The 24319-nt window shown below is 34.1% G+C and overlaps 2 gene segments (V, D, J or C); both read right to left on the bottom strand.

Moving 5' to 3' along the window:
- Positions 1 to 418: 418 nt before the first annotated feature.
- LOC111718808 lies at positions 419 to 1378 on the bottom strand. The segment is given in 2 exon segments: positions 419 to 1020; positions 1252 to 1378. Coding segments are annotated over 2 exon segments (402 nt in total).
- A 15502-nt stretch (positions 1379 to 16880) lies between these two features.
- LOC100927825 lies at positions 16881 to 17637 on the bottom strand. The segment is given in 2 exon segments: positions 16881 to 17323; positions 17506 to 17637. Coding segments are annotated over 2 exon segments (417 nt in total).
- Positions 17638 to 24319: the final 6682 nt, after the last annotated feature.

The raw sequence follows: 24319 nt of genomic DNA, 5'->3' as shown, positions 1-24319 counted from the left end.
ACTCATCAATGCAATGACCTACTATAATTCCATGATGAAATATACTATCTACCTGCTGATGGAATTAATGAACTCAGGGTACAGACTGCAAAGTATGTGTTTATGTGTATGCGTTTATACATGTATATAAATAAAATATGCATTCATAATCAAACAAAACTTAATTCCACATTGGTCATTGGCCGTGTCATAAATGTCTGTGTATATAGAAAACATATTTTCATATATGTCTCTATACATGTAGATTATCTTGTTTATACATTTATACATACAGTATATACATATACAAATATAATAGTACAGAGGATAGAGTACTGGACTTGCATCAGGAAGACGTTGATAGAGATCCTGTCCCATGCTTACAGAATAAGTTCTCCCTCTAACATATATTGGCTGGGTGACATCTTAGTGCCCAAGGAGTTAAGTTTCAGAAAGGTTGCCAATCTAAATTGGCAGAAGCAATTTTCTCATAAGTTCTCTTGTACCAAAGGCATTGTGGTTCAAGAATGCTCTTGAGGAATGTGGTTTATAGAACTTTTTCTCTGAAGCCAGTTATGAGTTTTTTTTTTTCTTAGAATGAAATGGTTTTTATTTTGAGATTCTCTCTGCGCTGCCTTCCTGTTGGGGTTTGAATGTCTCTCTCTGGGCCCCCAGTAGCAGGTGGAAGTCATGCTAAGGACTGGTGTTTCTGTATATCTCCTTCAGTCACTTCACCTTCTGTGGGCTCTTGTAAAGCACAGAAATATATCGCTGAGTCTCCCAACTGTAAGGCTGAGATGGTAAGACTGATAGATTTGTCCGATTTCTGGAAGTTCACTGAATATCGATTGATCCTTGCGTTCATTTTGTTATAAACTTCCTGGCGAATGAGTAAAATCATCTCCCCGCTGGAAGGCTGTTTGTACCAAGACAAAACATAATTACTGTCCCTGGTCTCATACTTGCAGTTGAGAGTCACATCTTCTCCTTCCTTTCCAGACATTGCTGGTGGTAACTGAGTGACTTGGGCTATGCTGATTCCTGCGGAAAAGAGAACAGAAAATTAATACTCTGTCAGGACCCTTGAAGGGATTCCAAAGACATCTTAATATAAGACTAAGAAAATATATTGAAGGGCTCTAAACCATTTTCTCATTTTCCTTATTTGTATGTAGTTTAAAATTCTTGACAAAAATGACCATATACCAGAATCCCTTATACCTTGAAAAGTAGCTCATTTCCCTGTCCCTGCCCGCTAAGTCACCCCTTTACCTAGGAAGATGGAGAATGTGATTGTCCATAGCAGACTTGGATATGGCATGTTGGTCAAAATGTATCTAGTTCTATGTTGCTCTTTATTTTTAACAATTCTATGTAGAAGCTGGGGAGCCCTGGAGCGGTTCTGTCTCAGAAAAGGAAATGAGACTAGGGGGTGGTACAGATGTATATGTCATATTAGATTCCTCTGTATGTAGATTGTAAAAGTTCCACTCATCCTTAGCTTCTATTCAACTTAGCTTTATTACTTTCCTTTCAAAATGAGTTATATAATGTTTGAATTTGTCAATGTTTGTGTAATAATTATAAGAAGATGATGAGAGGTAGGATTATTAAGGAAAATCCTGGAATTTTGACATTGTCAAGTTGACTAAGATTGAGACAGTCCGTGTTATAATACATATTAACAATTTTCTGTCATTATGTTAACAATTATGTTTACAATTTTGTCAGTCTCAAATCCCAGAACCTTCTAAGTTGCTCTTTTATCAAATAGTGCAGAACTCAAGGGTAAGGTAATGAACTGATTACTTATTCATTATACTAGGACCTGGCCAAATTTCCCTTTGCAAAGCAAGGACATTATAACATGGCTAGAGCTAAAGCAAATTAGAACTCCAGACCCAGGCTGGACATGTATAATGTGTATGTGTGCTTGTGTGGCGTACAGAAGGTTGTGACAGGTGATTGCCTTGAGAGCAGCAACTAGATTTCCAGTTTCTCTTTCTTTCTTATGTGACTGTATTAGTAGAAGCAAGACAAGCTCTCTCCCAGAAAATTATGGAAAAGAAGAACTATATTTGCTCAAATGCAGATAAAGACCAGTAGTTCTAGGGAATGATTTGTTGTCTTATTAGTTTTCTTTTTTGTTTCTCTGGAGGCACTTGAGAGGACTAGTGAGATGCTGAATAGACTCAAAAAGGAAAGCAGAATTCAGAACCAGTAGTGTCCCTTTATAAAGGTTAATGATTCCTTCTTTTCAAGATATCAGGATTTTATTGGTTCTAGTTCTAAAATTGGAAGTCTTTGTGTCTCATTTCATAACTTCACAGGAGAAGATAACTAGGAAGACCCAGGGAGGTTAGATAATATATCCAAGGTCACATAGGTAGTATTTTTTCAGGAGGAAAAAAAAGTTAAAGTGACTTGTCCAGAATTGCACAATATCGGCAGTCATATTTGAATTCAAGTCCTCTTGACTCCAGGACCAGTGCTCTATGTACTGTACCACCCACCTGCTTCATAGATAATAGGTATTAAATTTAAATTTAAAGTTTAATTGTAATTTCAAAAGAAATACAGAGACTTCTTTCTGTACATGACTCAAATTATGTTCTCTTTATGCAATACCTTTAGGGAGAAAAGTAAGTTTAAATAACCTAAAAATCTACTAATAGGAGGAAATTGTTCAAATTTGATATAAAACATTAGGCAGCATGGCCTAATGAAAAGAAGTCTTTCTTAAAGCCAAGAAGCTTCAAATCTTGCCCCTTACACAAGTCACTGAAACTCTCAGTGCTCTGGGCCAGCTGCATCTAATACAAATAGAAATGGAGGCCATTAACCCTTACATAAAGACCTCTGTGGGCCATACACTGACTTAAAAAATCATGTTTACATATTTCTTTTTCTTTTTTTTCTTTTTTTTAAACTATCATATCAACACATTAAAATCAGACAGGAACTACATTTTAATCTGGGTCAAGCTATACTCAAGGTTGTTGTGGACCACATGTAATATCTGACATCTGTCCTATGAGCAAGTCTCAAACATGCCAAACTATATTGATGGATAGAGAATATTTTTTCATATGAGAGTTCCATACACCAAACAATTCACAAATCCACTACCTATCTCTGTCCCTGTAATAAATTGTTACTCAGTGAATGTTAACAAGATTACAAACATTAAAGAGAAGTCATGACTGATTGAATAAAAGGGAAAATTGTAGGTTTTCTTTCTTAAAACACACAAAAAATTTAAGATTAAGAAACTGAGGGGATGCCCATCAATTGGGGAATGGTGAAACAAGTTGCAGTATATGATTGTGATGTAATACATTTGTGTTATAGGAAATAACCATCAAAATGCTTTCAGAAACATCTGGGAACACTTACATAAACTTTAGCAAAGTGAAATGAATAGAACTAGGAGAACAGAACACAATAACAGCAATATTGTATGATGAAGAACTGTGAATGACTTAGTTATTCTCAGCAATACAATGATCCAGAACTATTTAAAAGGGTTTATTATGAAAAATGCTATCTATCCACCTCCAGAGAAAGAACTGATGAAATCTGAATGAAGATTAGAACATATTTTTTAACCTTTAATATTATTTTGGGGTTTTGGTTGTTGTTGTTTTGTTTTATCTGTATTTTTTTCCTATAATATGACCAATATGGAATTATGTTTTACATGACTGCACTGATCTATACAAATTGCTTGCTTTCTCAATAAGAGTGGAGGAAGGGAAGAAAGGAGAAAATTTGAAACTCAAAATTCCAGAAAATAAATGTTAAATTTTTACATGTGATTGAAAAATAATTTAGAATAAAAATATATGTTTGTAAATATAAAATGTAAACAACTGATAAGATTATATTACTCTGACTTCCACTACGCTGTTAGCTCTGCTGAAAATTTATTATTCATATCTCAGAAAATCTCCTCTCAATTTTTTGCAGTTTCTAGTGAATGTTGTAGGAGAATTGATTGGTGCCAGAAGTCCCGTGTAACATGTAATAATTCAAATATGCAGTATAGCTGGGAAATACTGTCCTCTTGTGGAAAAAATTCAGAATTACAGTGTATGCACTATAATTATTGAACTATGGTTCAAGAAACTCTTTTGTGTCACTTCCATACTATGAATCTACCTACTCTTAGGAAAGATCTGAAGATAGATATTGCACAGTCCCTCCCCTCATGGAGCTTAAATATAGTAAAAGAGCTAAAACACATACATATTGTCCTGCACTATGGCTCTGTCTCTGATTTTACATCTAAAATCCTGGTTATGTTGGGGGGAGTTTGTCTGCAGAAAGAAGGATAGTTTCTGAGGTTAGGGTAGGAGGTTCTATAATAGAGATTTTTGTACACATCACAATTTTACTTGCAGAACTATATATTATATTCCCATCACCATGCCATGTGGCTTGCATTCTAGCCATCAACTTAATCTCTCTCTCAAGGTTTCAATGTTGGATTGGAAAGCTAGGTTGTAGGTTGTAAGAGAGGAAGTTTTTAGCTTCATCTTACCTTGAATCATTCCTCCAGGTCATGAAAAGCCTTTTTCTCCTTCTCCATCTCTCTCATGCGCTTCCTACCCCTATTAGAATGTCATTTCTTTAATGGCAAAGATTATCTTTTCATAAATTTTCAATAATTGAATTCAATTCAATAAACATTTATTAAGGTCTACTAAGTGCCAGGCTAAGATATTGGAATACAAATAAGAGAAAGGAAGAAAGTCCTTGTCCTCAAGGAGTTTGTAATCTACTGAGGGAAGACAGAACATAAAAGGAAGCTGAGAAGGGTAGTCCAAACCAAATAGAGTGGCTATTGGAAAAGGAGAATTATGTCTTGTTTGCTTATATTTGCAATCTATAAGTTAACACAGTACCTGAATGAATGTTTTGTCTATGTATTTCTCTTTAAACTGTGTGTATGTACAACTGTTCATAATCTAAAAATATTTATCCAAAGATTCTAACAGTCTAAGCACAATTCATGTTGAATCCATTTAAGTTTATAGTTTTCTTAATATTAAATCAATCCTGCTTTCCTGGCATAAATTCACCCTAGTCATCGTATGTAATTTTTGTGTTATGTTTTTTTAGCCAATGAATAATATTTAATTTTTAAATTCTTCATCAATGATCATTAAGTCTATAGTTTTATTTCTTTGTTTGAACTCTCTCTGGTTGATATATAAGGGACATATCTGTGTCATACAAGGAATTCACTTTTGAATCTATTTTGCTTTAATGGTCTTTTTCATTGGAAGTTCATTAATGGCTTTTTCAATTTCTTCTTCTAAAATTGGGTTGCTTAAATTCTCTCTTTCTTATTCTGTTAATTTGGGTATTCAATATTTTAGTAAATATTAATTTTAATTTAAAATTGTCAGTTTTACACATTGGGTAAATTTTTTTCTAGTAATATGCTTAACTTTTTCATTGGCTATGAATTCACCTTTTATTTTGTTTGCCAATAATTTAGTTTTCCTCTTTTGTCTTTTCAATTTTTAGTTTTCCTCTTTTATCTTTTTAATCAAATTTGTTAATTATTTATGTATTTTTTCTACCAAAAAAGTCAACCCAGTTCCTAATCTTATTTTTTAAATTCTTTATTGTTGTTGTTAGTCTTCAATTTTGCTAATCTCTTCTTTGAACTTTCAGAATTTTGGGGGGTGTTTAATTGATATTTTGTTTTTAATTTCTTGGGGTTTTTTGGTGTTTTAAGTCTTATCCTCAATTCATGTTCTCTTCTTTTATCAATAAAAGTGTTTAGAGATGTAAATTTTCACCTAATATCTATTTTGGCTGAAACCTCCAAAGTTTTGTTTGGTCATTATTTAAATGAAAATATTGATTGTTTCTATGATTTTTTCTTTAATCTATTATTAATTCTTTAATATTAAACTAGTTTCTAGTTAATTTTTAATACTTTTTTCAATGGCTCATTACTTAATTTCATTTTATTGCTTGTGGCAAGTAAATGATATGTAGAATATTTCTACTTTTCTGCCTTTGTTTATGATGTTTTTACATTCTTTGATATGATCAATTTTTATAAACATTCCATACACCTCTCAGAACATATATAATCTTCTTTATTTATTTTCAATAATAGCCAGTAGCATATTAAACTTTTCTAAAACTCTATTTAGGTCTTTAACTTTTTTCAAGTTAATCTAGAACTAATAAGGTAAAATGAGATCCCCCACTACTTATTTTTACTATCTATATCTCCTTGTAAATTTAAAAAATTTTTCTTTTAAGCATTTAGAAACTATGCCTTTCAGAACATGTATTGAAATCAATTCATTACCTATGTACTTTATCTCTTTTAGTTGCTTTTTATTGCTGTTGCTTTACATCAAATTAAAACTGCTATCTCTACTTTTTTGTGTTCATCTGAAACATAATAAACTTTGCTTCTACCCTTTCTTTTAATTCCCTGTGCATCTATGTTTCATATTTGATTCTTATAAATAATAGATTTTTGGATTTTGCTTTCTAATTCTTTCTAAACTCTTCCATTTTAGGGATAAATGTATCACATTCACAATTATAACAGTTAATTTGTCATTTCTCCCCATACTATTCCCTTATAATTTTTCTTTTCTATATACCTCATTCATTGTTAATTTCAAGTTGTTACCTTGTCCATTTTTTCTTTTAACCTTTTATTCATCATGAGTTTAAGATTTGTTTTATTTATAACTAATCCTTCCATGGATTTACTCTTCCGTATGTACTCATTTTTTATTTCCCCTCTTTCTGTTTCTATCTGTACCCCTGGTGAGTTGAATGCATTGCAACAAAAATGATTTCTATGCACTTTCTCCTTTACTGACCAGTTTAGATGAAAGTAAAGTTCAAGTAATTCCTACTTCCCAGTTTCTTCCATGTGTACATAGAGATTATGTCATTATGTGTGACACCCTGGGGTGGGGACAGAAAAGACCCCAATAACAATTCTTTTTTCCTAACCATTCATGTTCACAGCCAGGGTTTCTGTTAACTTGAAAAATTCCCTTAAGTATATAGAACATTTGGGCAGTTCATCTTCACAGAGAATTGATATATAAGAGTATCTGTACATGATGGATATGAATCATTCAGAAGAGAGAAGGCAGAAGCATAGGCACTGCATATATTGGATATGCAGAGCAGAAAGTCAAGAGAAAGCCTTAGACTTGAGTCATGAAGTTGGTATTAGATTCAAGAAATACAAAGTTGATCAAAGAGGATATTTCAGAGCATTTGTCTTTTTAATTAATGTGTCTAAGTGTCACTAATTATAAATATACACCTAGATATGTGTGTGTGCTTATTCATCAATTTATTTCCCATGTAGCAATGGTTGAGAAAGTGTAGAATGTTAGAACTGGAAGGAATCTTAAAGATAATGTCACTCAATGTCATCATTAGACTGATCAGGAAACTAGCTCACACAGGTTAAATGAGATACCCTACCAGGGGTCCTCAAACTATGGCCCGCAGGCTAGTTGTAGCAGCTGAGGACGTTTATCCCCCTCACCCAAGGCTATGAAGTTTCTTTATTTAAAGGCCCACAAAACACAGTTTTTGTTTTTACTATAGTCTGACCCTCCAACAGTCTGAGGGACAGTGAACTGGCCCCCTATTTAAAAAGTTTGAGGACCCCTGCTGCCTAGACAGTGGTTCTCAAAGTCTGGTCCAGAGCATCCTGGGAAATTCTGAAATCCTTTCAGAGAGTCTACAAATTCATAATTAGTTTTTATTTTTAATGTGATCAATATCTATAACTATAAACCACATAAACAAAAACTCTTTGGGCAGATCCTCAATCATTTTTAATAGGATAAAGATATTGAGAACAAAAGTTTGAGGACCAGTGCCCTAGGATATAGTAGCAATCTGGGATTAGAATTCAGGTTACTTCATTAACTCTTCTATCTTCTACCATCTGCTCAATACTTTAAAAAAAATAAAAATAAATAATCATAAGATCAGAGTCAGAAAAGACCTTAGAGGCTTTCATGTCTAACTTCTTCATTTTCAAAAAATTGTAAACTTGAGTGCCATAAACTGTCTTGGAAAGGATTTAAACTTAGTTCTTATATAACTCCAAGTTTAGCTTTTTATCAATTACTCCATATTGCCTCAATGCTCACTTCTGGGAATTTTAATTTTTATTGGCATTGAGTGCCTACTGAAATCAATTACATAGAAAATACAAGGTTTCATCAATTTATACTATATATTATTTCACTCCTTCCTGACTAAAATAAATGTCTCAAATCTGTTTCCTCGCCATTTTCTTACATGATCACTTGATAAAGTGTCTCATAAATAGTTGAAGTCAGTTACAAGAAATAGGTGTTCTTAAGGAAGCATAGAATGCCTTCAGAAGGGTTAAATGAAGCTTGAGAATATCCTTTATTATCTAATAAGATTACTTGAAAATTAACATAAAGGCAGAGGTTGTACAGTCAGGATGGCAGAAAAAAAGCAGTGACTTTCCTGAACTCTCCCCAGAATCCCTCCAAGCATCTTTAATAAGGCCATAAAATAATTTCTGGAGCAAGATAATCCACAAAAGAATGGGGTAAAATAATTTTCTAGTCAAAAATAACTTAGATGTCATTAGGAAAAGTCTGTGGCATCTGAGTGAGAGTGGAGCACAATCCAACACAGGCCATTCCAGCACAGCCCCAGCCCCAGCAAACCAAAGCTTTAGGAGCCACTGAATCTACAAAGGCAGCAGATGCTTCTGGGGCTGTCATCCCACGGATGGCTAGGGAGTCAAACAACCGACCAGAAGGAGATGACAGGATCTCTCTGCTAGCACTGAGGCAGAACTCTGGAGCTTTGCCAATACTGGGATCTGGGTCATATTTCTAGGTAGTAGTCCCGGGGTGATGAACAGGACTAGCACACCAAAGCTGGCAACTAAAGCAGAGAACCTCCTCTCAGTTCCAGGGCAGAAAGTAGTGCTTGCAGTCACTCACAGAACAGAACACAGGCCAAGAGAAGAGTAAACACCTCTCCTTAGATCCAAGATCTTGGAAGAACTAAAAATGTACAGGTTCCTAGAAGTGTCTCTGAAAACAGTTGCACAAAATCCCTGAAGCTTGGGAAAATGCACCCATCACTTTGGAAGTAGATCCCTACCTTAACAAAGAATTAGAAGTCAAGAAATGGATTGGGAAAATCAGGAAAAAAACAGAAAAAGATTCTGACCATAGAGAGTCACTATGGTGACAAAGGAAATCAAAGCACCCACTCAAAGGAAGATAACAAAATCAAAGCACCTACACTGAGAACCTCCAAGAAAAATGTGAATTGTTCTCAGGTCATGGAAGAACTCAAAAAGGGTTTTGAAAATGAAGTGAGAAAGGTAGAGGACTTGGCCTGTATCCCAAAAAGATCATAAAAAAGGGAAAAGGATCCATATGTACAAAAATGTTTGTAGCAGCACTTTTTGTAATGGAATTGGAAACTGAGTGGATGCCCATCAGTTGGAGAATAGATGAATAAGTATGAATGTTATAGAATATTATTGTTCAATAAGAAATGACTAGCAGGATGATTTCAGAGAAGCCTGGAGAGACTTACATGAACTGATGCTGAGTGAAATGAACAGGACCAGGAGATCATTATATATTTCAACAACAATACTATATGATGATCAATTCTGATGGATGTGGCCCTTTTCAACAATCAGGTGATTCAGGCCCGTTCCAATGGTCTTGTGATGGAGAGAGCTATTTGAACCCAGAGAGAGGACTATGGGGACTAAGTATGGATCACGACATAATATTTTCACTCTTTTTGTTGTTCTTTGCTTACATTTTATTTTCTTTCTCATTTTTCCCTTTTTGATCTGATTTTTCTTGTGCAGTATGATAATTGCAGAAACATGTATAGAAGAAGTGCACATGTTTAACATATATTGAATTACTTGCTGTCTAGGAAAAGGGGTAGGGGAAAGGGAGGGAGAAAAAATTTAGAATACAAGGTATTGCAAGGGTGAATGTTGAAAATTATGCACATGGTTTGAAAATAAAAAGTTTTGTTAAAAAGAAAGGTAAAGGAAAGTTGAGAAGAAAAATGAGAATGATGCAAGAAAATTAAAAAAAATGAATCAACAACCTGAAAAGGGATTTTTTTAAATACTGAAAAAAATAGCACCTTAAAAAATATACTAGGCCAATTGGTAATCATAGCTCCTTTGCCCTTTGGAACGTCATATTCCAAGCCAGTAATCCTTTAAGGTAGAAATTTTGTCAATTCTACTTTTTAAAGTTTTTTTTCCAGTGAATTTTTGTGGTTTTTCCATTTGGCCAGTTCTGCTTCTTAAGACATTCATCTCCTTCTTGGCTTCTACGTTAAAAGACCTTTCTTATTATTATGGCAGTTAAAATCAGTATATTATAGACAGAGAGCATAGGTGTGAGTTGAATGTGAAGAATAATATCTAAAACATAAAGTTAAGGGATAAGGGAGGAAAAAGAGAAGTAAAATGGACTAAATTATCTTACATATAAGAGGCAAGAAAAAGCTCCCACAGTGGAAGAGAAGAGGAGATAAGTGAGGGAAAATGAACCTTACTCTCACCAGAATTGACTCATAGAGGAAATAATATGCATACTGAAGTGGATGTAGAAATCTACTTTTTAATGCAGGAAATTACAAGGGGAAGGGAATAAGAAAAGGGGGCAACATGATTGAAAGGAAGATGGATTATGGGAGGGAATAGTCAGAAGCAAAACATTTTTGAGGAGGGACAGGATAAAGGGAGGATGAGAATACAACAAATGGGGTATGGGGGAAATATGAGGGAAGGAAATACAGTTAGCAATAGTAACTTTGAAAAAAGAAGCAAGTTTCTCTGATAAAGGCCTTATTTCTCAAGCATATAGAAAATGGACTCAAATTTGTAAAAATAAGAGCCATCCCCCAAGTGATAAATGATCAAAAGATACAAAAAGTTTTTAGATGAAGTAATTAAACTTATCATATGGAAAAAATGCTCTAACTCAATATTAATTAGAGAAATGTAAGTTAAAACAATTCTGAAGTGCTACCCCATATCTATTAAATTAGTTAACAGGACAGAAAAGAAAAATGGCAAATGTTGAAGGAGATTTGGAAAAAATGAGACATTAATGCACTGATAGTGGAGTCTTGAACTGATTTGACCATTCTGTAGAGCAATTTGGAACTATGCCCCAAAGAGCTAAAAAATATACATATCCCAAAAGAGATTAAAAAAATAAAAAGGACCCATATATACAAACATGTTTATAACAGCTCTTTTCTGGGGTCAAAGAACTGCTAACTGGGGAGATGCCCATCAATTGGGGAATGGCTGAACAACCTGTGGTTATTATGGTTCTGTGGCTATGTGATTATGATAGAATACTATTGTGCTATAAGGATTGATAAGTAGGATGTTCTCAGGAAAACTTGGAAAGACTTACATGTGCTGATGCAGTGAAGTGGACTGCATACAAAGTAACACTAATATTGTAAAATGATCAATTGTGAATGACTTGATTATTCTCCACAACACAATGATCCAAGACAACTCTGAAGGACTTAAGATGAAAAATGCTATCAATCCCCAAAGAACTGATTGTGTCTGAATGAAGCACACTTTTTAAACTTTATTTTTCTTGAGGGATTTTTTATCCATGTTTTCTTTTACAACATGACTAATATGGAAATGTTTTGCATGACTACATATATATAACATGTCAAGTTGTTTGCCTTTTCAATGAAGGATAAGGGCAAGGAGGGAAGATGGAAGAGAATTGGAACTCAATGTTTTTAAAATATGTTAAAATTGTTTTTACATGTAACTGGGGAAAAGTAAAAATAATAAATTTAAAACAAAGATGAAGAAATATGATTATTTTATATTATACAAGGTTCCAGTGTCTTCTCTTCTTAGTAAAATTAAATACTCTAGAATTTCAAAACTAAATTGTATCTTATATAAGATCTTTATATGGTCATGTCTATTATCTTAGTTGAAACATTCTCTATTTCTCATTTAATCTACTCACCTTCAATCCCAATAGCTTTTATATTTTCCTCATGAAACATATTTAGCTCCTGTATGTTGTCTCCCAAAAGATAGAGAGAAAAGAGCAAAACTCCACTATTTGTGCTTGATAATGTAAGTGTGGCCTAGTAGTAAGGTTAGTTTACCAGCTCATGCCACCTGAAGAAGGATATCTTTGCTGCACAAAGATAGGTGCTAAATACCCAATCTGGGAATCCATTATGTGAAGAGAGAAGTGTTAGACACTTTTATTGACTCAAACTGTGAATCTTCTGATTCCATTTTTATGTATATGTGTACTTATATCTAGAAGTGTGGTAATAAATATTTGACAACAAGTTTTCCAGGGAGAAAAATATACACATGACACATTCTTAAAAGTTTAATCTACATTATTTGCATTTCTCAGTCACTTTCTTAAGTTTCATTTCTCATCTGCCTGGACTACTTTGGGAATTCTCTAACTGACTTCATCATGCTTCCACAAGGGATACCTTCTCCTTGTCTCCCCACTGTAGAGGGCCAGAACTCTGGAGAAGTATACTTGAAACAAGTGTTATCTCAGTGGAAATGATGAGGTGATGATTCTCTAGTTCACATATATACTTAGTACTTAGCATGGTGATGTAATGGTTCTCTAGTTCATACATATTCAGTATGCTGCTTTGATGTAATTGTAATAGGTTATTTAAGGGCTTGGAACATGGGAAAGACTTTGTTTTATTGATACCCATTGATGAAGCAATAGTACCCTTATACTTTCGATGTAATAGATTCATTACAGGATGCACTCAATGCCTTGCTCAATGTTGATTCCTTTACTGATCCCCCAGATTTAAGAGCTTTCCATTTCCAATTTTTTAAATATTATATTCATCGTGTGTGTATACATACTTGGTTATGAAAATAGGGCTTAGAATCAGGAAGACTGATTTTCATGCATTTAAATTTCATCTCACTTAGTTGCTGTATGCCTCTGAGTGAATCACTTAGTCCTGTTTGCCTCAGTTTCCTCATCTGTAAAATGAGCTGAAGAAGGAAATGTCAAACCACCCCAGTATTTTTGCCAAGAAAATACCAAATGAGGTCACAAAGAATTGGAAAAGGACTAAATGGATACTTGTTTATTTTCTTAGGAGAGTGTAAGTTTCTAGAGGGCAAGTTTTTTTGTTTCTGTGTCTCTACTACTTGGCACAGTCCCAAGCAATTTATTGCCATTTAATAGGTAGATACTGATTAATCGATAGATTTAGTAGAGGGGAAAACAAATCTGACTCAATAAAAAAACTACCAAATATTTCTCTCTGAGCAGCATCATCTTACTGGTATGTACTGGTCATAAATCATTTTAGTCACAAGTACACTGATAACTGAATCTATATTTCAGCAGGGCATACTCTCATCTTGTCACATATTTTTAAATGCCTTCTGTATTCTTGGGTTAAAAAAACTTAATTATTAGGCCTATTATTTCTCAATACAATAAGTTTGTGTCTTAGACATTTTTCTTCATGCCTGATAACTCTCTATTCTATCCTACTTTTGGAAACTTCCATGTATGAAATGTTCTTTTCAACACTTGAAAATTCCTGTTTCCTAACAGATAAGTATTTCATAGCTCATGCAGGGGTCCTCAAACTTTTTAAATAGGGGGCCAGTTCACTGCCCCTCAGACTGTTGGAGGGCAGGACTATAGTAAAAACAAAAACTTTGTTTTGTGGGCCTTTAAATAAAGAAACTTCATAGCCCTGGATGAGGGGCATAAACATCCTCAGCTGCTGCATCTGACCCATGGGCCGTAGTTTGAGGACCCCTGGAAAGGGTGAAAAACAAATCAAAAGTACCCATAGAATAATTTCACCTCTTTATAAAACATTTAGTGTGACTTTGAATCCAAAGCTGTCCTGATCTTAGAGTTGTGTAAATAGGAACAAAGACCGCTAATAAAAGCATGGTTTATACAAGCAACATCCTACATGCAGCCACTAGAAACTCCCACTCTCGGGAGCTGGACTCATTCTTGCTCCTGTGGACAGGAAATCACCATTTCCAAGGTACCCCGCCATTATCTCTAGTGGTTCCTCATTCTTCTCCAGTGCTCCCTTGGAGCTCTATGGGATAGGGTTTGTGAATTGTGAATTGCCCCAGTACCCTTCTTGCCTTTTCCTCTTACTGTCTTCAGTAATGGAGCAAATAAAAAGTCCTATCAACACTGACTGGATCATTTAATTCTATGAAAGTCTCTAGTGTCATTGGCATTTACCAACAATTCTATAACAATTTCTAGGAAACCATTAGTGAAGAATTTTTTTTCCTGTACCTATAATAGTAAATCAGGTTTTTCCAGTTCTTGGTTAAGTCTAAGAGAATAATATCTGAGAGATTAAACCAATTACTAAGATTAAGATTTTTTCTTTCTATTTTCTATTTCAAAAATAAGCACCTGTAGGTTAATACAGCCAGACTTTGAAGATGTCACTGACCTTGCCCAAAAATTTGCCCTATTTATACTATCTTATCTATATGGACTTATTACCCCACCTAACTAGAAAAACCTTAGAAAGAGAATCTAATCTGGGTAAATTCTGAATACTCACACTTGATTTGGAGTAAATCCTTTGTCTAGATTTCCTGAGGCTGAGGATGACATGAGAGTAAGAGCGAAATAATGAAAAGTCATATCCCCTAGTCCCTCATTAGAATAGATCCACTTCTCAATATAATATTCATTCTCTAATTAGTTATTAACCAATAACATTAGATGGTTGTCTATTGGGAATACCCATTCTTCTAAGGCCATATAAGCATTAAGAGGTCTCCCTGATTTGTTTTTGCTTTACAAGAGAATGACAAATGACCATCCTTCTACTAATTATTCACTAGTCATAATTTTAAAAATTATTAATTATCCAGAAATTTTGTCTCTCAAAATTTTCATATGTCATATATCACTTCTCAGGTCACTGCATGAAAAAAAAAATAGTGTACAAGTGAAAGATTTAAATTTATCCCTTTCTGTTAAGACTTTTGGAATTATTCATGTGGTCATCAAAACCCAAAATTATTAAATCTGTTTTATGTACATAGTCACTTAATGAGTAGAGTTACATAACTCAATTATTTAGACATCCCATTTCCTTCTCTCCAAGCTATTTCTCATCCAAGAAAAAAGAAACTACTATATCTGGAAACACTGGAACTAGACAAAGGTAATTAACAAATAATAATAATTAAGTGGTGAGAAAGGAGTTTGTATTGGGAGAAGGGAAAAATAGAGTGGAATAAATTATTTCTCTTAAAAGAGATGCAAAAGAACTTTTATAATGGAAGGTAAAATGGGGCAGGTAGTCAATATTTAAACCTTACTCTCATTGAAATTGTCTCAAAGAGGAAATAGATATTGGATATAGAAATCTACCTTACCCTAAAGGAAATATCAAGGAAAGAAGAATAAAAAAGAAGACGGTGCTGATATGGGCAGATGATGCTCAGAAGCAAAATGCTTTTAAGGAGGAGCAAGGAGAAAGGAAAAAGAACAGGATAAATGGGGGATGCTATCAGAAAGGAGGGAAATACAGTTAGTAATCATAAGTGTGCTTATGAATATGAATGAGATGAACTGTCCTGCAAAATGAAAGCAAATAACAGAATGGACTAAAAACCAGAATCTACAATATATTGTTTACAAGAAACATACTTGAAACAGAGATACACATAGAATAGGTTAAGGGGCAGCAGCAGAATTTTTTATCCTTCAGCTAAAGTTTTTTTAAAGGCTATCATAGCAATCAGATTTTCAATAAAGAAAAAGCAAAAAGAGATCTAATTAAAAGAGGTAAACAAGGAAACTACATTTTGCTAAAAGGTACTATAGATAATGAAGTAATTTCAGTATTAAACATTTATGCATCAAATAATCTAGTACCAAATGAGTTACAAGAGGAAATAAATAGTAAAACTGTATTACTGATGGACCTCAACTTTCTTCTCTCACACCTAGATAAAGCTAACCAAAAAATAAATAAGAAAGAAGTTAAGAAGATCAATAAAATTTAAGGGAAAGAAATAGATATGATAGACATCTAGAGAAAATTGAATGGAAATAGAAAGAAACATATCTTTTCTCAGTGGTACATGGCACAACAAAAATTGACCATATATTAGAGTATTAAAACCTCACAGTCAAATGCAGAAAAGAAATATTAAATGCATCCATTTCAGATCATAATGTAATAAAAATTACATTAAGAAAAGGGCCATGGAATTGGAAACTAAGCAATCTAATCCTAAAGAATGAATGGGTCAAAGAATAAATAAAAAAAATCAATAATTTCATTAAAGATAATGACAACAAAGAGAAAATATACCAAAATATATGGGATGCAGCCAAAGTAGTACTTAGGGAAATTTATATCTCTAAATGATTACATCAATAAAATATAAAAGGAACAAATAAATGAAATAATTGTATGACTAAAATGAGGAAACTGCATCTAAGAAAGCCTATGTGATTTGTCCTAGGACAAATTAGGAAATGTGACAGCTAAGATTTGAATCCAGGTTTCCTGACTTTAAGTTTAGTGCACTTTCTATCCCACCAAGAAAAAAGGGGCTAAGAGAACAGAAAATGGCCATACTTAACTAGAACAATGATCCATCTAGATTCTAGTCCATGTCATTGCTTGACTGACTTTAACAAAAGATTTATTGAGGAGAAATGGGATTGCACTTCATTACATCATTCTCAAATTTGAGAGATTTATTTCAAATAATATATCAATTCCCCATGAGAACTCTTCCAGTAAACAACACATTTTAAGTGATTAGAAGGCTTGGTTTTTAATAATACTTCAGGAATATTTATTTTTCTATAGAGAAACAAATTGAAAAATCCTCAGACCCATAGTCTTTTTTAGATGAAAAGTGGTGAGACTGGAGCCCCACCTGCAGGGTTTCTGCACAGGTGACAGATATATGGAGAGCACTGTGTGCTTCCTGCACAGAAGTAAGCTCCAGAGTCTCCAGTCTGGGCATTGGTGATGTGCAGGGAGAGATGCCGGTCTCGTTTGTTGAGCAGAATTGTTACTCTCTTGTTTTCTTTTTTATTCCTATTTGAACGAATGTCCATCAGCAGTTCTGGCCCTTTCCCTGGTTCCTGCTTGTACCAAGGAAAGTAGTTGAAGGCGCTGTTTTGGTAAGTGCAGTTCATGCTGACACGCTCTCCCTCCTGAACAGTCAAGGACCGGGGACTCTGAGACACCTCCTGGCTTCTCACCCCTGCTTGGAAGGAGAGTGACAGACTCAAAAAGAATTCAGAGCTATACCACACCGCAGAATTTAGTACACCCAACACATATTGGGCCTTTTCTTCCTCCTCCCTTTTGAGAAGAATGTCCTCCGGACCTCCCATCCAGAAGGTACCTTACACCCATTCCCTCCCCGTTCCTCTCCCAGCTTACAGTCCAGGTGAAGGCACAGGATCATTAATATGATGCTCAAGGGGGTGTTCATTCTTCCTTCCTCCCAGAATCCCTAATTTAGAGCAATATTCGAGAAATTCTAACTCAAAGAGCTAGTCTACTGTGTGTGGACTTAATGCTACTTTTTTTTTGCTTAAAAACACAATGAGCTGTTTTAGATGAGCTATTGAGCCAATAAGAGACAGGCACTCCAAGTAGCATGGACATGCCCACCCAGAGCTTTCCAAAGTTAGAACCACTCAGTTTGAATTTGAAAATGAAATGGATACTCTGCCCCCTTCTGGTTAGATACACAAATACTTTTTTTTAAAAGTACCTTGAATTCAGTTGTCAAAAAGGGAAACTACTTTGGCTTTTGAACTTTTATAACTACAAAAGGAAAAACAATTGGTTCTACTATGTGTCCTTTATCAAAAAAGCAGACGGCAATGGCAGACATCATAGGGGTTTCTTCTTGCTTTTCAGGATATAATTTGGACAAATTATAAAAATTTCCATCTTGTTTTCAGTGTTTGCCCATTTATTACCTCAGCTTTTCTTTTAAAAGTCAATAAAGCCCAGAGGAGCAATATGGTGTAGAAAGCCAGTCTCAAAATCAGAAAGACCTGTGTTGAAGTCCTGATTTCAAAACATACTAGCTCTGTAACCCTGAGATAGTAACTTAACTGCCTAATCTATAAAATGAGGGATTTGGACTAAATAGATTCTTTTCTTTCTTTCTTTTTATTTAGCTGAGGCAATTGGGATTAAGTGATTTGCCCAGGGTCACACAGCTGAGAAGTTTTAAGTGTCTGAGATCACATTTGAACTCAGGTCCTCCTGACTTCAGGGATGCTGCTTTATCCACTGCACCACCTAGCTGCCCCAAATAAATAGTTCCTACATATAGAACGAGGAGGTCTACATCTGTAGATTCTAAAATTCTAAATGAAAGCCCTAAACATGATTATGGCATCAAGAAACTTATGTTATGGTGGGAAAATAAAATGCAAAAATATAAAAACAAGATATGCCATGAAAATCAAAGGTAATTTCAAAAGGAAGACAATAGCAGGTGGAGAAAGGTGAGGAAGATGTCTTATCCTGGAGAAGCTGCAATTTAGTTGAGAGCATTATGATGATGAAGAACAATCCAAGAATGGCAGATAGCCAGTGAAAACTATGGAATCAGTAGATAGAGTGTTGTGTGCCAAGAATAAGAAGGCCAGTATCTCTGGATCCCAGAGACCAGAAATATAGGAAGGAACCAAAATATGAATAGTCTTTAAAAGCAGATAGAGAATTTTAGATTTTATTGTGAAGCTGAGAAGTATACACTGCAGCTTCTTGAGTAGAAGAATGCTATAGTCAAATATGTGCTTTAGAAAAATTACTCTGGCAGTGATTGCAGGACGCATTGTATAGGACAAGATTTGAGATAGGAACACCAAGCAACTGGTTATTGAATTGGTTTAGGTATGAAGTAAAGAAGGATCATTACTGTATAAATTGAGTGAGGGGGCTTGTATAAGAGATAGTGCAAAGATTCATTCTTTAGTGTAAAAGAGAAGGATGACACTGAAGTTTCAAAAATAGATGATGAGGATGATATGAATAGCATAAGTGATAGATAAGTTTGAAAGCATATTGAGGGAAGAGATAATGAATTCCCTTTGGGGTATGTTGAGTTTAAGATGCCTATAGAATATCCAATTGAAGATGTTCAAAAAGCACTTAGTAATGAGACACTGGAGATTGGAAGAAAGAGCAGGGCTGGACATATAGATCAGTTAATGAACTACTTAGGGATGATAACTATAACCATGATAGTTAATGAGATCACTAAGTGAGATACATAAAACAAAGAGATCTGGGAACAAAAAGACTCTGGGGAGAGATGGCAGGGAGGGAGACTGGTTGGAGGAGAGAGACAAGATTCAATGTAACTAAATGCGAGTTGAATAAAAAGCCAATGAAGGATGATCAGAAGGTAAAAAACAAAAAAAGAAAGAAAAAAAGAAAAAAAAGGGAGACAGTGTCATGAAAAGCTTTAGGAGAGAATATCTAGGAGAAAAATATGAGAGTATCAAAGGTCGAAGCATGATCAAGAAGGATAACCAAGCATTTAAATTTTTAACAAAATGAGTCTTCTTAATTGGATTATAGTGAAGAATATTTACATATGATTTTCAATCATTACCAATAATTACAGAAATTGTTACCATTCCTGGTCACCACAAAATCTAAATTTCAGGAATAAGAGCACACTAGAAAAGTCAAATCAAGAGAATATGGAAGTTGTGCACATCTATCATAAATGTGTTAATTTGATGTGCTCTCCATTTATATTGAAAATGAAGAGCATTAATACTTTGACGATGCAAAGAAATTGGTTCAGACAGAGCCAACCACTTTCCAAGATGTTCTCAAAATTTAGGTGATAATCAGTTCCATTTTCCATTCAAAATTTTGCTGGAATAGGAAAGTTGTTATGTTGACTTCAAAGACTTTCTCTTCTTAGTTCTTCTAGATTAGTACAAATATCAGTACTATATAAATTCTGTCAAAAGATACTCAAATGAGCAGGAAAAAATAATGTAAATTTATTCAATTGTTGTTTTAACTAGCAAAAGGATAATAGTCCTCTAAAAATTGTCTGAAGAGATTGTGAGGCAATTCCCTGACATAATTTAGAAGGTCCTAAAATCTAGAGTTAGAAGAAACTTTAAAAACCATCTAATCCAATTCTTTCATCCTATGAAGGAAGAAACTGATTCTTGGCAAGGTTAAGTGAACTCCTGAAAGTTTGATACACAGGCAATAAGCATCAGAATCAGAAAGCAGGATTCTCTGTCCCAAGAATAAGAGATGTTTGTTTGTTTGTTATAATTTTGGCATACTGTCTCCTAAATAAAACTTGCTCTGAGTCAAATGAAACTTATAAGACATGGAAGGGTGTTGGATCCCCAGAATAGTTACACCTTAACTATGCTCTGGTTATTATAAACATATAAGGATATGATGGATTGTCTTTCTGTCCTTTGTAAAACCCCAACTTTGCCTTTGATCGTTGCCTGGAAACAGTACATACTGAGAGGGTTCAAGAGGCACCCTGAGTATGTATTCTGCTGACATGCATTCCCAAGTTTCAGTTAAGCCAGACAAGTTTCTGTTAAAGTTATCCACCAAATGTATAAAGTGGTCAAGAAAACACGAAGTAGTCATGCATTGGAGTATGTGCTAATAACAGGAAAACACTCCTCTCAAATAGTGGTACTGTTGTTAGTGCAATGAAGAGGCAACAGGGAAAGGGGATATAAGCAAGGGGCAGAGAAAGGGAAAAAAGGAGGGAGAGATGTGATACTAATAAAGAGATTGAAACTTTCCTCGGGTGTGGTGACTGACTATCCTGCCGAAGTAATTTGGAGACATCCAAAGGGTCGTAGTGGTGACCAGGTAAGGAAAGATGCTGCCCAACTCAGGTAGAAACCTGAGAGAAGGGTAACAGTTAATCACACTCGATAATCAGGATATACCTGTGGTACCTAACTAACTTCTACATCAGGAGAGAAAATGAGAAAAAATGGAACAAGATTGAGGTAAAGTTTCAGTTGCTCTATATACAAATGGGATTTGATTTAATGCAGTTTAGAAGAAAGAGCTTTGAGGGATTATAGGATAATAGATTTAGAACTAAAAGAGAAAGAATTCTTCTAGTACAAATTCATCTTTTTGAAAAGGAGGGAATTAAAGCTCAGGAAGATGGAGCAATTTGACCAAGACATAATAATAACAATATCAATAATAATAACAAACAACATTTCCATAGCATTTACTATAACCTAAACCCTTTTCAACTATTATCCCACTTATAAGAATCTTGGGAAGGAGTTGCTACCTGAAGAAACTAAAGGCAGACAATTGAAGTAAATTATCCAAGGTCACACAGCTAGTAAGCATGTAAGGCCAGATTTAAAGTCAGGTTTTGTCCATGCCAAACCCCATCCTCAAGCCATTAACTCTCTGAGTTCCCCCCAACATATGAAAGATGGCAATCATTGAAGGGAAAGATCTGAACCTATGTTATGTCAGTAGAACAATATTCTTTCCACTGGACTATGCAGCCACTTAATTTATAAATCACAGAATATTTTCTTTACAACAATGAATGAAGATATTGTGAATGAGGATGACAATGAAAGTTCGTTTATTTTTTTAGAAAGTAGCATTGGCCAATAAAGATCCATTTCTAAAAGCAGGAGTAGCCAATCCCATGGAGACTCAACATCCAAGTGTTGGTGAGGGTTAGGTAACTGTTCTGAGAGAACCATCACAAATGGATCATAAAATCTATTTAACTCCAAGCTTTCTTTGATAGAATTTGTAATAAAGGATTAGTTATAAAGGCCAGTCATGAATCCCTTACTGGGTCCTTATTGACTAATTCCATATTATATTTTTGTTACATTTTTTAAGAAAAGAAGTTTTCTGTTCATACCCTTTGATCTAGCAATATCTCTATTGGGCTTATATCCCAAAGACATCACAGAAGAAGGAAAAGGACCCACATGTGCAAAAGTGGCAGCCCTTTTTGTAGTGGCAACGAGCTGGAAACTGAGTGGATGCCCATCAGTCAGGGAATGGCTGAATAAGTTATAGTATACAAATGTTATGGAATATTATTGTTTGGTAAAAAATGACCAGCAGGATGATTTCAGAAAGACCTGGAAAGACTTACATGAACTGATGCTAAGTGAAATGAGCAGAACCAAGAGAACATTACATACAAGATTATGTGAAAATGAATTTCAACAATGAGGTGATCCAATAAATTCCAATAAACTTTTGATGGAAAATGCTATTCACACCCAAAGAGAGAATCATGGTAACTAAATGTGGATCAAAGCATAGTATTTTGTGGTGGTTGTTATTTGCTTGTTTTTTTTTCTTTCTCCTGTTTTTTACTTTTGATCAGATTTTTCTTGTGCTGCATGACTAAGAATTACACACATAAGAAGAAAAATCACATGTTTAACCTATATTGGATTGTTTGCTATCCTAGGGAGGGAAAAAGGATGGAGAGCAGGAGAAAAATTTGGAACACAAGGTTAGGCAAAGATGAATGTTGAAAATTATCTTTGCATGTATTTGGAAAAATTAAAAAAACTATTTAAAAACTAAGCCAGAAGAAGGGGAAAAAAAGAAATAAAAAGAAAATTTAAAAGTTTTTAATTAATATCTTTGATTTTTTCTATATCTATATAATTTTCCCAATACTTCTTATCTTACTCCTCCCAGAGGAGTTTTCTAAAGACAAGAAAAAGAAGAGCAAAAATCATGATAACTTTTTTTCCTCAGTAGTATTTTATTTTTCCAGTTACATGTAAAGATAGCTTCATTTTTGTAAGATTTTAAGTTCCAAATTTTTCCCTCCTCTTACTTCCCCCTTCCCCAAGACTGCAAACAATCTGATATAGATTATACATGTGCAAACATTTAAAATACTTTTCCATATTAATCATGTTGTGAAAAAAAAACAAAAGGGAAAAACCACAAGAAAGAAAAAGCAAACAAAAAAAAACACAAAAAGAGTGTGCTTCAATTCACATTCAGTCTTCATAGTTCTCTCTCTAGATATGGATGGCATTTTTCATTCTAAGTCTATTGAAATTATTCTTAATCACTGTATTGTTGAGAAGAGTTAAGTCTATCATAGCTGATCATCACATATCACATAATCTTGCTGTTTACTATATACAATATTCTCCTGGTTCTGTTCACTTCATTCAGCATCAATTCATGTAAGTCTTTCCAGGCTTTTCTGAAATCATCTTGCTCATAATTTCTTTAAGAACAATGGTATTCCATTAAATTCATATATCATATTCAACAATTTCCCAATTGATGGGCATCCACTTAATTTTCAATTCCTTATTACCACAAAAAGAGAGATGTTACAAATATTTTTTGCATGTGTGGGTCCTTTCTTCTCTTTTATGATCTCTTTGGGAGACAGATCAAGTAGTGACTCTTCTGGATCAAAGAGTATGAACAGTTTTATAGTTCTTTGGGCATAGTTCCAAATTGTTCTCCAGAATGGTTAGATCAAATCACAACTCCACCAACAGTACATTAGTGTCCCAGTATTCCCATATTCTTTCCAACATTTATCATTGTCTTTTCCTGTCATCTTAGCCAATTTTATAAGTATGAGGTGGTATGTCAGAGTTATTTTAATTTTCATTTCTCTAATCAATAGAGAAAATCACAATAACATATATATATATATATTTAAAACCTTAAAAATATAAGAAAAGTGAAATACTTGTGGACCTTCTCCTCTGCAAAGAAGTATAATAGGAATATATTTTTATAGCTCTTCTTTTGAGCTTTTCTAGTTCTTGCAATTTTGCAATATTTATTTTTGTGGTCTTTCCCCTAATTTCATTGCTGTAGTCACTATGTGTATTGTCTCTGTTTACTTCACTATGCACAAGTTTATGTAGTTTTTTTCATGCTTTTCTATACTTAAATATTCATCCTTTTTTATATCAGACTAATATGTCATCACATTTTTGTACCTAAATTTGTTTAATCATTTCCCAAATGATGCCCATTTACTTCACTTCCCATTCTTTGCTATGACTAAAAGTCCTGCTATATAAATATTTTGATGCATAATGGGACCTTTTTTCTCTAAATGATATCTTTTGGGTATTAGCTCATAGTAAATTATCTGAGTCAAAGGATATTGATATTTCAATTATTTTATTTGAAAAATTCCAAATTGTTTTTAAAAATGTTCGTACTGATT

Source organism: Sarcophilus harrisii, chromosome 2 (genome assembly GCF_902635505.1).
Source record: "Sarcophilus harrisii chromosome 2, mSarHar1.11, whole genome shotgun sequence".
In the NCBI taxonomy this organism is placed as follows: Eukaryota; Metazoa; Chordata; class Mammalia; order Dasyuromorphia; family Dasyuridae; genus Sarcophilus; species Sarcophilus harrisii.
This window is presented reverse-complemented; position numbering and strand designations above follow the sequence as displayed.